Genomic DNA, 18,230 nt, shown 5'->3' with positions numbered 1-18,230 from the left:
GGTTCCACTAGTTTGTGTTGTTCTGTACTCGCTGCGCATGCTCAGTTCTATATCGCCCCGTTGCTGAGGACTGCGGAGTTTGAGCTCGTGTTTAACGGCAACACCGACGACCGTTTGCTAGCTAGCTAGCTAGCTAATCATGGTGAACGTAAAGAAACGGAAAGGTCGAGTCGTTATCGACTCTGACTCTGAAGACAGCGCTAGCGATGATAATTTAGATCAGGTAAGGATACAACTTGTCTGGTTTCTATGTGTTTTCCCGCTCTCGGTGTTGACAACGGGATAAAAACAGTCTTGTTTTAAAAAAATAAAAAATGTAATAGCTAACTAGGTGTTAGCTATGCTAACTAGGTGTTAGCTGTGCCTAGAGTTTGGAGGAAAAACACCGCGCCGTAGGCCTGACGCTTTTTTTTAATGGGTTTTATTCAGTTCCAGTTTATAGTATCATGTGGGCAACAATAATCTAATGTGTTGTGATCATTTGCTAATCAAATCGTACAGTTTTTTTAAACGTTATTTTCTGCGGCTGAAGTTCTATTTTGGTGTTGACAGGACAGTATGCTAACGTTAGCTAGCCAGCTAAAGTTAGCGTACGGAGGAATGGGTGTACGGTAGATGTCCCGGTTCTGTACGGCCAGTGGTGTGCTATAAAGACATGTCAATCGTACATTTAGCATAGCCTCACATGCCGCAGTGAAGATGAGGATAATAATTTGCTAGCTATCTTTGCTAGCTTGGTATTAATACCTCCTGATAGTAACTTAGTTGGGTAGCTAGCAACAATTCGGCCTGTTGATTTACATGTTGTTTTGGTAAACATACAATTAAACATTGACACAAGCTTCAACAGGGAGGTATATTATCAAATGATGGCTCATATTTGTTATTTACAACAGCACCATATGAAAATAGAATACGTTAAGTTTATCACTGTAAAATAAGACCACATAATAAAAACGAGTGACTGATAAACTATAGCACTATAATGTTTCCACACATGCAACAGCCTCTAAATATACTGTAAAGGTTTAGTCAACGAAAAAAACGTAACATTTACATATTCTGCTGTCCTCTGGGCAGGCCATACAGAATTCATCCTGTATAAGTAAATCCATACTAACTATTGAAAATATCTATGTTATACAGGATGTAAGCTCCTCCATTATTCTACCTGCCCATTGTCTCAGTGTAGTTCTTTTCAGACACTATCGCCCATGTTTTAAACTTACCCCTCTGTCTTGTGTATCCCAACCTGTGGCACCCAGGCACTTCCTTCTCAAGCCATATTAACTGTTAACAACACCTATTTTATAAATAAGATGTCAGCTTCTCCACTTGGTGTCTGTTTGATATACTGTATCAGGAGCTCAGGCACTCACCTCTGTCTCTCACCCTGTGACACCCAGGAGCTTCTGTCTCTGGCCACCAAGAGGAAGAGGGTGGACTCGGATGACCAGCAGGACGACCAGCCAGTCAGCAAGCCTGCAGCCTCATCAGACTCTGAGACATCAGACAGTGACGATGAGGTATGAATCTCCTCTCTAAATATATTTTGATCTGTTTAGGGCTTGTTTCCTGGACTAAGAAGCATGCTCAACTGAGGATCTCCTTTTTTTAGAAAACGTTTTAGTCCCCTGACTAGGCTTGACCTGGGTCCAGGAAACCAGCCCTTATACTAGTGGCATGAAAGAGTCATGTTATTAACACTATATTTTTGTACAGTCCTTGATGCTCCACTTGACAACATTGTGTTTGCTGATTCTATGTGTATGTTGTTTTCACATAGTGGACGGCCGGTGGTCCTAAAGTCAAGAAGAAAGTTAAGCCGGGGAAACCGACAACAACAGAGAAGAAGAAAGAGGTGGCGAAGAAGAGAGTTCATAAAGCTGCATCGTCCGGTAGTTCTGGTGGAGACAGTTCAGCTGACAGTTCTGCCCCCGAGGAGGGTACGTTGTCCTGAGACACCGGGCTCATTCTCCATTCATCTTTTCCTCTATACTTCTCATCCTCTCTCCTTGGCTCCTTCTCAAAACACATTGGAGAGGATGATTCGAGGGGAGAGACCATGCATCTTCTCATTCTATATACACTTGAGAAGGAGATGGGATGCAAGGAATCTTTGAAAGACTATTTGAGATAGACCCCAAGAGAGTTGTTGATTACTGGCAGTGGTTAATTTGACTAGTTGATTTGACTCTTGGGTATCTACCAACTAATAATGCTAACTAATTCCATGTACTGGTCTCCTCCTCCAGGTGATAGGAGACGTGGAATCACAGAAAGACACATTGAGATGTTTATCTATCTTAATATGTGCTGGTCTCTTCCTCCAGGTGAGGTGTCTGACTCCGAGAGCAACACCTCTGCCTCCAGCTCAGACTCCTCGTCGGAGGACGATGTGTTCAGGGACGGCTATGGAGAGGACCTGATGGGAGACGAGGAGGACAGGGCTCGCCTGGAGCAGATGACTGAGAAGGAGAGGGAGCAGGAGCTCTTCAACAGGATAGAGAAGAGGGAGGTGCTCAAGAGGAGGTAAGACTACTGCAGGAAGTTGGAACTATAAGGGACAGTTTCCTGGACACAAATTTAGCCTAGTCCTGGACTAAGAAGCAAAAGTGATCCTTTGAGTACAGAGCCGGGTCTGCTTGTGAACTGTTAATTGTATTGTTACTAGTTCATATGAAGAATATAAGGTGAGACTAGGAGGAGCAGTAGAGTTGTGACTGAGACTATCGTAGGGCAGGAGAGTTGTGACTGAGACTATCGTAGGGCGGGAGAGGTGTGACTGAGACTATCGTAGGGCGGGAGAGGTGTGACTGAGACTGTCGTAGGGCGGGAGAGTTGTGACTGAGACTGTCGTAGGGCGGGAGAGTTGTGACTGAGACTGTCGTAGGGCGGGAGAGTTGTGACTGAGACTGTCGTAGGGCGGGAGAGGTGTGACTGAGACTGTCGTAGGGCGGGAGAGGTGTGACTGAGACTGTCGTAGGGCGGGAGAGGTGTGACTGAGACTGTCGTAGGGCGGGAGAGGTGTGACTGAGACTGTCGTAGGGCGGGAGAGGTGTGACTGAGACTGTCGTAGGGGCGGGAGAGGTGTGACTGAGACTGTCGTAGGGCGGGAGAGGTGTGACTGAGACTGTCGTAGGGCGGGAGAGGTGTGACTGAGACTGTCGTAGGGCGGGAGAGGTGTGACTGAGACTGTCGTAGGGCGGGAGAGGTGTGACTGAGACTGTCGTAGGGCGGGAGAGGTGTGACTGAGATGGTGTGTGTGTGTGTGTGTGCTCAACAAAAATATAAAAGCAACATTTTAAATGTTCATTTCCTTACCATAAGCCGCTGCCAATGTTGTTAGAGAATTGGAACATAATTGCATTTTATCAATGGCAATTAGAATGCACAGAGATACCTTAACGAAATCATGAAGCCCATTGTTGTCATTCATTCACCGCCATCACCTTTAGGGCTCCCGAGTGGCGCAGCGGTCTAAGGCACTGCATCTCAGTGCTATTGGCGTCACTACAGACACCCTGGTTCGAATCCAGGCTGTATCACAACTGTCCGTAATTGGGAGTCCCAAAGGGCGGCAAACAATTGGCCCAGCGTCCTATATATAATTTTACAAAACAGAAGGGGAAAAAAAAAACATTTCAATTTAAAAAAATGAATGACTATCCCTTGATATGTATATCTTGATTTATTGCTATGTATATCTCATAATCGAACACCTTCTGTACAGATTTGAAATTAAAAAGAAACTGAAGACGGCGAAGAAGAAGGAGAAAGAGGAGAAGAAGAAGAAGGACGAGGAAGAACAGAAGAAGAGATCATCCGGTCATCATGAAGACCGGACTCATCAGGACCTGCAGGTGGTGAGTTCATCTTCTGAAACAATTCTAAAGATGCACTGTGCAGGAGTACGAGGTGTATATACAGGAAGTACCAGATCACTGTGGAGCTATATACAGGAAGTACCAGTACCAGATCAATGTGGAGCTATATACAGGAAGTACCAGTACCAGATCAATGTGGAGCTATATACAGGAAGTACCAGATCACTGTGGAGCTATATACAGGGAGTACCAGATCTCACTGTGCAGGGGTACAAGGTATTGGAGGTAGATATGTACATGAAGGCAGGGTAAAGTGACTAGGCATCAGGATAGATAATAATAAGGTATTTGAGGTAGATATGTACATGAAGGCAGGGTAAAGTGGCTAGGCAGCAGGATAGATAATAATAAGGTATGAGGTAGATATGTACATGAAGGCAGGGTAAAGTGACTAGACATCAGGATAGATAATAATAAGGTATTTGAGGTAGATATGTACATGAAGGCAGGGTAAAGTGACTAGGCATCAGGATAGATAATAATAAGGTATTTGAGGTAGATATGTACATGAAGGCAGGGTAAAGTGACTAGACATCAGGATAGATAATAATAAGGTATTTGAGGTAGATATGTACATGAAGGCAGGGTAAAGTGTCTAGGCATCAGGATAGATAATAATAAGGTATTTGAGGTAGATATGTACAAGAAGGCAGGGTAAAGTGACTAGGCATCAGGATAGATAATAATAAGGTATTTGAGGTAGGTATGTACATGAAGGCAGGGTAAAGTGACTAGACATCAGGATAGATAATAATAAGGTATTTGAGGTAGATATGTACATGAAGGCAGGGTAAAGTGTCTAGGCATCAGGATAGATAATAAGAGTAAAATAAAGAACAGAGTAGCAGCAGCAGCACATAAGTGTGAAAGTGTATGTAAAGTGTATTCAGACCCCTTGACTTGTTCCGCATTTTGTTACGTTAAAGCCTTATTCTAAAATGGATTAAATCGTTTTTTCCCCCACATCAATTTACACACAATACCCCATAATGACATCACAATACCCCATAATGACATCACAATACCCCATAATGACATCACAATACCCCATAATGACCCCATAATGACCAAGCAAAAACTGGTTTTTAGAAATATCACATTTATATAATTATTCAGACCCTTTTCTCAGCAGTACTTTGTTGAAGCACCGTTGGCAGCGATTACAGCCTTGAGTCTTCCTGGGTATGACACTACAAGCCTGGCACACCTGTATTTGGGGAGTTTCTCCCATTCTTCTCTGCAGGTCCTCTTAAGCTCTGTCAGGTTGGATGGGGAGCATCGCTGCACAGCTATTTTCAGGTCTCTCCAGAGATGTTTGATTGGGTTCAAGGCTGGGCCACTCAAGGACATTCAGAGACTTGTCCCGAAGCCACTCCTGCTTTGTCTTGGCTGTGTGCTTAGGGTCTCAGTCACAACACCTGTTGGAAGGTGAACCTTCGCCCCAGTCTGAGGTCCTGAGCGCTCTGGAGCAGATTTTCAATAAGGATCTCTTTACTTTCCTCTGTTCATCTTTCACTCGATCCTGACTAGTCTCCCAGTCCCTGCCACTGAAAACCATGTGCCTTTTACTGAGGAGTGGCTTCTGTCTGGCCACTCTACCATAAAGGCCTCATTGGTGGAGTGCTGTAGAAATTGTTGTCCTTCTGGAAGGTTCTCCCATCTCCACAGAGGAACTCTGGAGTTCTGTCAGAGTGACCATCGGGTTCTTGGTCACCTCCCTGACCAAGGCCCTTCTCCGATTGCTCAGTTTGGCCGGGCGGCCAGCTCTAGAAAAACTCTTGGTGGTTCCAAACATTTTCCATTTAAGAATGATGGAGGCCACTGTGTTCTTGGGGACCTTCAATGCTGCAGAAATGTTTTGGTACCCTTCCCCAGATCTGTGCCTCGACACAATCCTGTATCGGAGCTCTACGGACAATTCCTTCGACCTCATGGCTTGGTTTTTGCTCTGACATGCACTGTCAACTGTGGGACCTTTATATAGACAGGTGTGTGCCTTTCCAAATCATGTCCAATCAATTGAATTTACCGCAGGTGGACTCCAATCAAGTTGTAGAAACATCTCAAGGATGACCAATGGAAACAGGATGCACCTGAGCTCAATTTCAGGTCTCATAGCAAAGGGTCTGAATACTTATGTAAATACGTTTTTTTTTTAATACATTTGCTAAAATTTCTAAAAACCTTTTTCCGCTATGCCATTATGGGGTATTGTGATGTCATTATGGGGTATTGTGATGTCATTATGGGGTATTGTGATGTCATTATGGGGTATTGTGTGTAGATTGAGGAGGGTAAAAAAATAATTTAATCCATTTTAGAATTAGGCTGTAACGTAACAAAATGTGGAAAAAGTCATTGTGAATACTTTCCCAATGTGCTGTATATTTTGAAACAACACACCACATTGTGTTCCATAGTCCTTACCCGGTACATTGTGACTACGTTCTCCTGTAGGTTACGTCTCACAACAAGGAGAGGAGAACTAAACGGGATGAGAAGCTGGATAAAAAGTCTCAGGCCATGGAGGAACTGAAAGCAGAGAGAGAGAAGAAGAAAACCAGAACAGCGGAGCTCCTGGCGAAACGGCAGCCCCTGAAGACCAGCGAGGTGTACTCCGACGATGAGGAGGAGGAGGAGGAGGAGGAGGAGGACAAATCCTCAGTAAAGAGCGATCGCAGTTCACGCTCTTCATCTTATTCCGAAGACGAAGAGTGAGTATATATCCATCAGCTGTGGGTTGATGGCAAATCAGTAGTTCCTTAATAGATCTATATTACTTTTATGTTGAATTTGGTCTTGAAGATTTAGTTAGTCTAAACAAAAATCCCATTTCAGTAACCTTGTAACTTTTTTTAAATTTCTGACTATTTGAAACCTTTCTGCTTGACCAACGATCAGTGACCAATGTTTCTATGTTTTCTGTCTCGGGATGGTCCAGGAAAGAGGAGACGCCACCAAAATCTCAGCCCGTGTCACTGCCAGACGAGCTGAACCGGATCCGTCTGTCCCGACACAAACTGGAGCGCTGGTGCCACATGCCGTTCTTCCAGAAGACTGTCAGCGGCTGCTTTGTACGGATAGGCATCGGAAACAGTAGTAGCAAACCGGTTTACAGGGTAAGAAGATGCATTTATTGGGGCTGTTTCCCTGAGCCAGATTAAAGTCCTACTCCAATCTCCTTTTACCCTCATTTATCACCTGATTTACTGAACAAAAGGCACATCTCAATAGGTGGTCCAGGTATCCTTATGACGGGGGGGGGGACGGACGGACTTCCTCGTTAGTTCTCTATTGCTCCTCAGGCAAGACGCAGGCTGATGACATCAGAGGGCACCGGCCTACTACTCCTTGAAGTTTACACTTGTGTCTCAAAACATATTTTCTTTACCCTTGTGTGTGTGTGTGTGTGTGTGTGTGTGTGTGTGTGTACATTACTGTATTACTTCGTGGGATATTGTTTACAACAGTAGAAGTAAAATAAACAAAAAACTAGCCTGATTGCGTCTTTCAACCTTTCAGTCCTAGACTGGAAAATCATGTTCAATGGTGAATCTCTGTCTGGGAAACTGGCCCATTGAGTCCTTCCTTACTCCTATTAAACGTTGGTCCTTTCAGTTATGTTCAATGATGAGTATTTCTTGTAATTCCCTGTGTGGTAAGGTGGCTGAAATAGTTGACGTGGTAGAGACGGCTAAAGTGTACCAGTTGGGAACGACCCGGACGAACAAAGGACTACAGTTACAGTACGGCATCCTTCATTTAAAACTACTCACCTCTTACCTGCTACTACCCTTGGCTTCTCTTCATCCTGTTTCTCTCCACCTCCTCTTTCTCTCCTCCTCTTCCTGTTTTCTCTCCTCCTCTTCCTGTTTTCTCTCCTCCTCTTCCTGTTTTCTCTCCTCCTCTTCCTGTTTCTCTCTCCTCCTCTTCCTGTTTTCTCTCCTCCTCTTCCAGTTACTCTCTCTCCTCTTCCTGTTTCTCTCTCTCCTCTTCCTGTTTTCTCTCTCTCCTGTTTCTCTCTCCTCCTCCTCTCTTTCTCTCCTCTTCCTGTTTCGCTACTTCTGTCTCTTCATCTGTGACTGTTTCTCTGTGCTGACGGTTTCTCTGTGCTGACTGTTTCTCTGTGCTGACGGTTTCTCTGTGCTGACTGTTTCTTGCCCTGTCCCCATATCTCTCTCCTCTAGGCATGGTGGTGACACCCGAGTCTTCAGACTGGAGTTTGTGTCCAATCAGGAGTTCACAGAAAACGAGTTCATGAAGTGGAAGGAGGCAGTGAGTTGACTGGAGGAGCATGCTGATTGGCTGGTTGACTTGAGGAAGTGGTAAAGGAGATTTCTGGTTGGATGGTTGACTTGAGGAAGTACCCGTGGGAACATGCTGATTGGATAGAGGAGCATGGTTGCTTGAACTCCTCCTCCTGGTAGACGGCAAGATTTGTAACAAGAAAAACAGGGAATATCCAAAGAGAATGGAGAAAGCAGGGTTCTGTTATACCCGGTTACGTCAGGTTACGTCGGGTTACGTCGGGTTACGTCGGGTTACGTCGGGTTACGTCGGGTTACGTCAGGCCTGTCGTAGGGCAGACTGATGTTTTTCCTCTCTGTCTACAGATGATCATAGCCAGTATGCAGGTCCCAACTCTAGATGAGATCAATAAGAAAGAGCAGGCCATCAAAGAGGCCTGTAACTACAAATTCAACGACAAAGACATCGAGGATGTAAGTATCTGTCCATCTCAAATAATCACCCTATTCCCTATGTAGTGGACTACTTAAACCAGGGACCCTATTCCCTATGTAGTGGACTACTTAAACCAGGGACCCTATTCCCTATGTAGTGGACTACTTAAACCAGGGATCCTATTCCCTATGTAGTGGACTACTTAAACCAGGGACCCTATTCCCTATGTAGTGGACTACTTAAACCAGGGACCCTATTCCCTATGTAGTGGACTACTTAAACCAGGGACCCTATTCCCTATGTAGTGGACTACTTAAACCAGGGATCCTATTCCCTATGTAGTGGACTACTTAAACCAGGGATCCTATTCCCTATGTAGTGGACTACTTAAACCAGGGATCCTATTCCCTATGTAGTGGACTACTTAAACCAGGGACCCTATTCCCTATGTAGTGGACTACTTAAACCAGGGATCCTATTCCCTATGTAGTGGACTACTTAAACCAGGGATCCTATTCCCTATGTAGTGCCCAGAGGCCTCTGGTCTAAAGTAGTGCACTATATAGGGAATAGGACTCTGGTCTAAAGTAGTGCCACTATATAGGGAATAGGGCTCTGGTCTATAGTAGTGCACTATATAGGGAATAGGGCTCTGGTCAATAGTAGTACCACTATATAGGGAATAGGGCTCTGGTCTATAGTAGTGCACTATATAGGGAATAGGGCTCTGGTCTATAGTAGTACCACTATATAGGGAATAGGGCTCTGGTCTATAGTAGTACCACTATGCAGGGAATAGGACTCTGGTCTATAGTAGTACCACTATGCAGGGAATAGGACTCTGGTCTATAGTAGTACCACTATATAGGGAATAGGACTCTGGTCTATAGTAGTACCACTATATAGGGAATAGGGCTCTGGTCTATAGTAGTACCACTATATAGGGAATAGGGCTCTGGTCAATAGTAGTACCACTATATAGGGAATAGGACTCTGGTCTATAGTAGTACCACTATATAGGGAATAGGGCTCTGGTCTAAAGTAGTGCACTATATAGGGAATAGGGCTCTGGTCTATAGTAGTACCACTATATAGGGAATAGGGCTCTGGTCTATAGTAGTACCACTATATAGGGAATAGGGCTCTGGTCTATAGTAGTGTACTATATAGGGAATAGGGCTCTGGTCTATAGTAGTGCACTATATAGGGAATAGGGCTCTGGTCTAAAGTAGTGTACTATATAGGGAATAGGGCTCTGGTCTATAGTAGTGTACTATAAAGGGAATAGGGCTCTGGTCTATAGTAGTGCACTATATAGGGAATAGGGTGCCATTGGGGATGCAATATTGGTCTCATTTGTACAGGCTTATTTACCGGTCATACCTATGTTGTGCCGTATTAATGATGCTCATTGTAGTGTTGAACTTTGACCTTGTTTGTTAATCCACAGATTGTCAAAGAGAAAGACAGATTCAGAAAGGCTCCTTCCAACTACGCCATGAAGAAAACGTCACTACTCAAAGATAAGGTAGATAAATTAACATCTCCTGGGTACTGTGTGTGTGTGTGTGTGTGTGTGTGTGTGTGTGTGTGTGTGTGTGTGTGTGTGTGTGTGTGTGTGTGTGTGTGTGTGTACACTGTTTATTCCATAGAGTTTTGTATTTTCTGATTCCATTTATTGTTCATATGGTGTCCACCGTGAACCTGCAGGTCAGCATTTTCATTGTACCGTGTACCGTGTGTATCCTGTAGCATGACAAAATGAACTTGACCGGTGTTTTCCTCCAGGCCATGGCTGAGGAGAGTGGAGAAGGAGACCGAGCCAAAGAGATCCAGGACCAGCTGAATGAGTTGGAGGAGAGGGCCGAGCACCTGGACAGACAGAGGACAAAAAACATCTCTGCCATCAGGTCACACAATAATCATATTATATATTTTTAAATAATAATACATTTCATTTGTTTGACATCTTCCGATTTTTTTAAAACTGTTCATACAACGACCTGAGTAGAAGCACATCGCTTGTGTAACGGAGCTGACTGCCCCAAACACTTGAAACTGTTGGGGGGGGGGGACTCTAAGACCATGAGAAACAAGATTCTCTGTTCTGATGAAACCAAGATTGAACTCTTTGGCCTGAATGCCAAGCGTCACGTCTGGAGGAAACCTGGCACCATCCCTACGGTGAAGCATGGTGGTGGCAGCATCATGCTGTGGGGATGTTTTTCAGCAGCAGGGACTGGGAGGCTAGTCAGGATCAAGCGAAAGATGAACGGAGCAAAGTACAGAGAGATCTTTGATGAAAACCTGCTCCAGAGCGCTCAGGACCTCAGACTGGGGCGAAGGTTCACCTTCCAACAGGTGTTGTGACTGAGACCCTAAGCACACAGCCAAGACAAAGCAGGAGTGGCTTCGGGACAAGTCTCTGAATGTCCTTGAGTGGCCCAGCCTTGAACCCAATCAAACATCTCTGGAGAGACCTGAAAATAGCTGTGCAGCGATGCTCCCCATCCAACCTGACAGCTTGAGGATCTGCACAGAAGAATCTCCCTAAATACAGCTTCTAGCATCATTCCCAAGAAGACTCCAGGCTGTAAACGCTGCCAAAGGTGCTTCAACAAAGTACTGAGTAAAGTGTCTGAATGTTTTTGTAAATGTGATATTTCAGTTTGAGATTTTTGATAAATTTGCCAACATTTCTAAAAACCCGTTTTTGCTTGGTCATTATGGGGTATTGTGATGTCATTATGGGGTATTGTGATGTCATTATGGGGTATTGTGATGTCATTATGGGGTATTGTGATGTCATTATGGGGTATTGTGATGTCATTATGGGGTATTGTGATGTCATTATGGGGTATTGTGAGGTCATTATGGGGTATTGTGATGTCATTATGGGGTATTGTGTGTAGATTGACGTGGGGGAAGAAACAATTTAATCCATTTTAGAATAAGGCTGTAACTTAACAAAATGTGTGAAAAAGTCAATGGGTCTGAATACTTTCCGAATGCACTGTATCTAAACCTCTCTATCAATCTGTCTCCTCCAGCTACATCAACCAGAGGAATCGTAGCTGGAACATTGTGGAGTCTGAGAAGGCTCTTGTCGTAAGTATCCCAGCCTCCATCTGTACTAAATAACTCTCATCGCAGCGCAATTATGTTTTTAATCAGTTAAAGTTTTGGTTTGTTATAAATATACTTATATACTGAACATAAATATAAACGCAACATGCAACAATTTTCAAAGATTTTGCTACGTTATAGTTCATATGAGCAAATCAATCAATTTAAATAAATAAATGAGGTCCTAATCTATGGATTTCACATGACTGGGAATACAGATATGCATCTGTTAGTCACAGATACCGTAGAAAAGAAAGTTAGGGGCGTGGATCAGGAAACCAGTCAGTATCTGGTGTGACCACCATTTGCCTCATGCAGCGCGACACATCTCCTTCACATAGAGTTGATCAGGCTGTTGATTGTGGAATGTGGAATGTTGTCCCACTCCTCTTCAATGGCTGTGTGAAGTTGCTGGATATTGGCGGGAACTGGAACACGCTGTCGTACACGTAGATCCAGAGCATCCCAAACATGCTCAAAGGGTGACATGTCTGGTGAGTATGCAGGCCATGGAAGAACTGGGACATGTTCAGCTTCCAGGAATTGTGTGCAGATCCTTGTTGACATGGGGGCTGTGCATTATCATGCTGAAACATGAGGTGATGGCGGCGGATGAATGGCACGACAATGGGCCTCAGGATCTCGTCACGGTATCTCAATGCATTAAAATTACCATCAATAAAATGCAATTGTGTTCGTTGTCTGTAGCTTATGCCTGCCCAAACCACCACCACCATGGGGCACTCTGTTCACAACGTTGACATCAGCAAACCACTCGCCCACACGACGCCATACACGCTGTCTGCTGTTGTGAGGCCGGTTGGACGTACTGCCAAATTCTCTGAAATGACATTGGAGTGGCTTATGGTAGAGAAATGAACATTCAATTCTCTGGCAACAGCTCTGGTGGACATTCCTGCAGTCAGCATGCCAATTGCACGCTCCCTCAACTTGAAACTTCTGTGGCGTTGTGTTGTGACAAAACTGCACATTTAAGTGGCCTTTTATTGTCTCCCATTACTATTTTATTGTTGCTCCTTAGAAAAATAAATAATTATTTAAACAAAATAATAATAATAATTTGACTTCAGTTTATTTGAGTAAATACTTTCTTAACTGCATTGATGGTTAAGGGCTTGTCCGGAAGCATTTCACTGTAAGGTCTACAACTGTTGTATTTGGCACATGTGACTAATAACGTTTGGTTTTGAGGTGCACCTGTGTAATGATCATGCTGTTTAATCAGCTTCTTGATTTGCCACACCTGGCAGGTGGATGGATTATCTTGACAAGGGAGAAATGCTCACTAACAGGGATGTAAACACATTTGTGCACAACATTTGTGAGAAATAAGCTTTTTGTGTATATGGAATCTTTTATTTAGCTCATGAAACATGTAACCAACACTATACATGTTATGTTTATATTTTTATTCAGTATACATTTCTATTGCTTATTACGACTCATTGTTAAGTTACATTTTTAATTATTATTATAATATTATTTCAATTTCAGGCTGAAGGACAGAATGCCAAGATGCAGATGGACCCGTTTACTAGACGGCAGTGCAAACCCACCATGGTGTCTAACGTAAGTCTCTCTCTCTCTGTCTCTCTCTCTCTGTCTCTCTCTCTCTCTGTCTCTCTCTCTCTCTCTCCACCATGGTGTCTAACGTAAGTCTCTCTCTCTCTCCACCATGGTGTCTAACGTAAGTCTCTCTTCTCTCTCTCTCTCTCTCTCTCTCTCTCTCTCTCTCTCTCCACCATGGTGTCTAACGTAAGTCTCTCTCTCTCTCTCTCTACCATGGTGTCTAACGTAAGTGTCTCTCTCTCCACCATGGTGTCTAACGTAAGTCTCTCTCTGTCTCTCTCTCTGTGTCTCTCTCTCTCTACCATGGTGTCTCTCTCTGTCTCTCCTCCATGGTGTCCTAACGTAAGTCTATGTTGGGGTAGGGTGCCATTTGGGATGCAGCCATGCCGTATAATATGCAGATTAAAAAGTGTGTCTGTCTGTTTGTGTTTTGGGCAGGCCAGAGACCCTTCAGTCCATGCAGCTATCCTCCAACACCTCAATGAGAAGTACGGAGAAGGGTCGGGCAAAGAGATGGACTTGGAGTTTGAGATGGGCAGGGGAGCGGGACAGGCTGCTCTGAAAGTCATCGACCCTACTAAGAACACCAGCGACCTATCAGAGGACCTCTTTAAAGTCCACGACTTTGACGTCAAGATTGACCTACAGGTTCCCAATGCAGGTGAGTTTGTACGTAACGAGCATAAAGTGGTCGAACACCCCCGTCTCCATAGGGGTATACTACAAAGCAGGATCAATGCATTAGCCATGGTAATGTAAAGATTCACCGAATATTATTATTATTATTTTTTTTTTTTTTTTTATAATTTCTTATTTTTTTGTGTCGGTCCCTGGTTTAAATGTTTTAAGATACGAGGGTCTTTTTATAAATAAAAACAACGTTTTAAAAATGGATTAAAACAAAGATTAAAATGATTTTTATGCAGTTCACATGTGTACTTAGAGGAATATGTGAGAAAAAAAATATATATATATATATTATATATATATTTTCACATATATTCCTCTAAGTATATATACATACACACACACACACACACACACACACACTGCGTCCTCATTGTGGTGTTACAGACGTGTTCAATGCGTCTTATTTATACACGTTTGTAGTGTTTGTGAAATGCATATTGTTATGTTTGGTACATAGAGGTGCTGATTTCAGAAAATTCACAAAAGCTCTGACGAAGGCCGTGAGGCCGATACGTAAAGCTCTGACGAAGGCCGTGAGGCCGATACGTAAAGCTCTGACGAAGGCCGTGAGGCCGATACGTAAAGCTCTGACGAAGGCCGTGAGGCCGATACGTAAAGCTTATTAAATATCAGTGATACTATCAAGAGCTTTTTCATTCATCCTGTTTCAACTGTTGCCATGCACCTGCAAAAAGATTGCTCAGATGTGCGAGTGCTTTTTGAATTTATAATTAATTTAATAAAAACCTAATTCCACTTTGACATTATGGGGGTATTGTGTGTAGATGAACAATGACCCCAAGCATATTTCCAAAGTTGTGGCAAAATGGCGTAAGGACAACAAAGTCAAGGTATTGGAGTGGCCATCACAAAGCCCTGACCTCAATCCTATAGAAAATCTGTGAGCAGAACTCGAAAAAGCGTGTGCGAGCAAGGAGGCCTACAAACCTGACTCAGTTACACCAGCTCTGTCAGGAGGAATGGGCCAAAATTCACCCAACTTATTGTGGGAAGCTTGTGGAAGGCTACCCGAAACATTTGACCCAAGTTACACAATTTAAAGGAAATGCTACCAAATACTAATTGAGTGTATGTAAACTTCTGACCCACTGGGAATGTAATGAAAGAAATAAAAGCTGAAATAAATCATTCTCTCTACTATTATTCTGACATTTCACATTCTTAAAATAAAGTGGTGATCCTAACTGACCTAAGACAGGGAATTTTTACTGGGATTAAATGTCAGGAATTGTGAAAAACTGAGTTTAAATGTAATTTGGCTAAGGAGTATGTAAACTTCTGACTTCAACTGTATAAAGATATTTATCGAATCATTTGAAATGGAAAGATTCTCCTCTTTAGTTAGCCAGCTAACTTCGATAAACAACCAGAATTAACTGATTTTTAGTTAGTTATGTGTTTGAGTCCATTAGGCCATGCCAATTGCAAGCTTGTCTTTCAAAAAAAAAAAAAAAAATCTAAAGTTATTTCAGAATATTTAGGCAAGTTAGCCATCTTGATCCTGCTTTCTAGTATGCAACTCCGTCGTGAAGTTTTCCCCAGAGGGACAGATCTGGGATCAGCTTCCTCTCCCTGAATCCCAATGTTAACCATTAGTGTGGGGGGGGGAAGCTACACAGATTCAAGGTCAGCCTCTAGGGACAACTTCACCTGAACTGTAACAACAGGATATGTCATACTAATGTCGTTCCTCCGGTGTGTTTTCAGAAGCCAAGTCTCTGTCGGTGAGCGCCAACACCCTGGCAGTAAAAGACGGTGCTCCACGCAGATCTCTCAACCTGGAGGACTACAAGAAGAGGAGGGGCTTGATCTAAAGAACTACAGGAAGAGGGGCTTGGTCTAATTAACTACAGGAAGAGGAGGGGTCCGTGTTCTAATGAACTACAGGAAGAGGAAGGGAGGCTTGGTCTTATGATCTAATAGCCTAACCCCTCAAGTCAGTCAGAACCACCTGCATGTGTTGGTTGGCCATTCTACCCCTGTGTGTGTGTTTGAGTAGTGTGTGTGTGTGTGTGTGTGTGTGTGTGTGTGTGTGTGAGAGAGAGAGAAATGTGAGGTAAGTGTGAGGTAAGTGTGTGTGTGATTGAGAGGTAAGTGTATGTGGGGACAGAGTGTGTGTACACTAGAGACTGTCCATTTTAAAACTGATAGGAAATATTAATAAGAGAAGACTATTTTTTTTTTTCCCTTCTCTCTCTTAGAAGAAAGTTGTCCAACTTTTATTTTTGCGTTATTATGTGCAAAGTCGTACTTGGAATTGTTTTTTTTCTCTTTTTTTTCTTTCTTAGTTATTTCTACGTTTTTATAAATAAATCTTATGTTGGTTCTCATACGGATCTGAAGTTCACTCCTTTTGGTGTCCAGGGAACATTGCTTATGGAAGGACACTGTCTTGTAAAGACTTAGATTTGTTGAAATACTGAATCTGATTTCCCCATCAACAACAGACCTGGATTTTCTTTCGTACCTGATTTCAGGGCAGTTCCACCTGCACGGTTCACTAGAGGTGTAGGGTGAAGTTGCCTCTAGACGCTGATCTTAGATCAACCACTAACGGATTGAGGTTAGGATTAAGGAGGGAGGAGAAACTGATTCAAGATCTGTAGCTAAGGGGGAAACTTTAGACTGCAGAGCTGGAGCTGGCCCATTATCTACTTACTGGACAGTACATGTCACTTTTTTTTTCTTCTTCAAGTCTACAAAAAGAAACAGATTAATCTATTTACATGGATATTTTTCTTTTAATCTTTTTTTATTTTTTTTTGCTACCGTTACCTCCCATTTTCAGAGCAGATTCTAAGTGTTATCGATTGTGTACTCAGTCAGTTCCTGTATTGATGTGGCATGCCATGTGTATATAATACAGTGTGGAGTGAGGCAGAATAAAGAGGGGCAGTGTTTCGTACCGTTGGTTTCCGTTTTGTGTTTTGTCTCGCTCCCCCTGAGCTACCCCAACGAGTGAATGAGTGTGTCTCAAAAGCCTCCCTATTCCCTTATTTGTAACAGGGTTCCAATAGTGGAAAATTTGTAAAGATCTTTCAAGTTAATCACCTGACGAAAGTTCAACAAATATCTACCCTGTTGAAGAAAATAGCGGCGCTCGGTTTGTTTGGGGCAAAGTTTGTTGTTTTGGAAAATGTTGAAAGTCTATTGGAAAGTTTGACTACTTGCTAGTTAGCTTTTTTGAGTTTCGATCCCGCGAAGCGGTTGGCATCAGTTGCAGGGACTGCTGACCAAGGCCGGGTGTGAGGAGCTATGTGGCGTAGCTAGTTAGCCCATGCAGAACATGGCCAAGATGTTCAAACGTTCATAGATGACCAGCAGGGTCAGATAATAATTAATAATAATAATAATAATCACTGTGATTGTAGAGGGTGCAACAGGTCAGCACCTCAGGAGTAAATGTCAGTTGGCTTTTCATAGCCGATCATTCAGAGTTAGAGACAGCAGGTGCGGTAGAGAGAGAGGGTTGAAAACAGCAGGTCTGGGACAGGTAGCACGTCCGGTGAACAGGTCAGGGCTCAATAGTCGCTGGCAGAACAGTTGAAACTGGAGCAGCAGCACGGCCAGGTGGACTGGGGACAGCAAGGAGTCATTAGGCCAGGTCGTCCTGAGGCATGGTCCTAGGGCTCAGGTCCTTCGAGAGAAAAAGAGAGTGAGAATTAGAGGGAGCATACTTAAATTCACACAAGACACCGGATAAGACATGAGAAATACTCCAGATATAAGAGACTGAACCTAGCCCCCCGACACAAACTATTGCAGCGTAAATACTGGAGGCTGAGACAGGAGGGGTTGGGAGACACTGTGGCCCCCTCCGACGATACCCCCGGACAGGGCCAAACAGGCAGGATATAACCTTACCCATTTTGCCAAAGCACAGCCCCCACACCACTAGATGGATATCTTCAACCACCAACTTACCATCCTGAAACGAGGCCGAGTATAGCCCACAAAGATCTCCGCCACGGCACAACCCAAGGGGGCACCAACTCAATCATAGGACCTACTGAAGAGATGAGTCTTCAATAAAGACTTAAAGGTCGAGGCCGAGTCTGCGTCTCACATGGATAGGCAGACCATTCCATAAAAATTGAGCTCTATAGGAGAAAGCCCTGCCTCCAGCTGTTTGCTTAGAAATTCTAGGGACAGTTCGGAGGCCTGCGTCTTGTGACCGTAGCGTACTTGTAGGTATGTCGGAAAGGTAAATCGGAAAGATAGATAGGAGCAAGC

The 18,230-nt window shown here is 43.6% G+C and overlaps 1 protein-coding gene across 2 annotated transcripts; it reads left to right on the top strand.

Annotated features, from left to right (window-relative positions):
• The first annotated feature begins 4 nt into the window (after positions 1 to 4).
• Positions 5 to 16,902, top strand: LOC106593613 (RNA polymerase-associated protein RTF1 homolog). Of its 2 annotated transcripts, none has more exons than XM_014185787.2 (16): positions 5 to 223; positions 1,407 to 1,526; positions 1,787 to 1,946; positions 2,334 to 2,532; positions 3,734 to 3,863; positions 6,345 to 6,601; positions 6,829 to 7,006; positions 7,551 to 7,633; positions 8,075 to 8,162; positions 8,501 to 8,608; positions 10,021 to 10,098; positions 10,359 to 10,480; positions 11,621 to 11,678; positions 13,212 to 13,286; positions 13,725 to 13,947; positions 15,705 to 16,902. In XM_014185787.2, the coding sequence occupies exons 1-16, from the start codon at positions 140 to 142 to the stop codon at positions 15,809 to 15,811; spliced, it is 2,070 nt and encodes a 689-aa protein (XP_014041262.2). In that variant the 5' UTR covers positions 5 to 139; the 3' UTR covers positions 15,812 to 16,902. The 2 variants fall into 2 exon arrangements, with proteins under 2 accessions (XP_014041262.2, XP_014040732.2); XM_014185257.2 differs by having other exon boundaries at positions 3,734 to 3,866.
• The last annotated feature ends 1,328 nt before the right edge of the window (positions 16,903 to 18,230 follow it).

Source organism: Salmo salar, chromosome ssa01, assembly GCF_905237065.1.
Source record: "Salmo salar chromosome ssa01, Ssal_v3.1, whole genome shotgun sequence".
NCBI lineage: Eukaryota > Metazoa > Chordata > Actinopteri > Salmoniformes > Salmonidae > Salmo > Salmo salar.
Note: the sequence above shows the minus strand (reverse complement) of the source record. Positions and strands in the feature narration are given on the sequence as shown.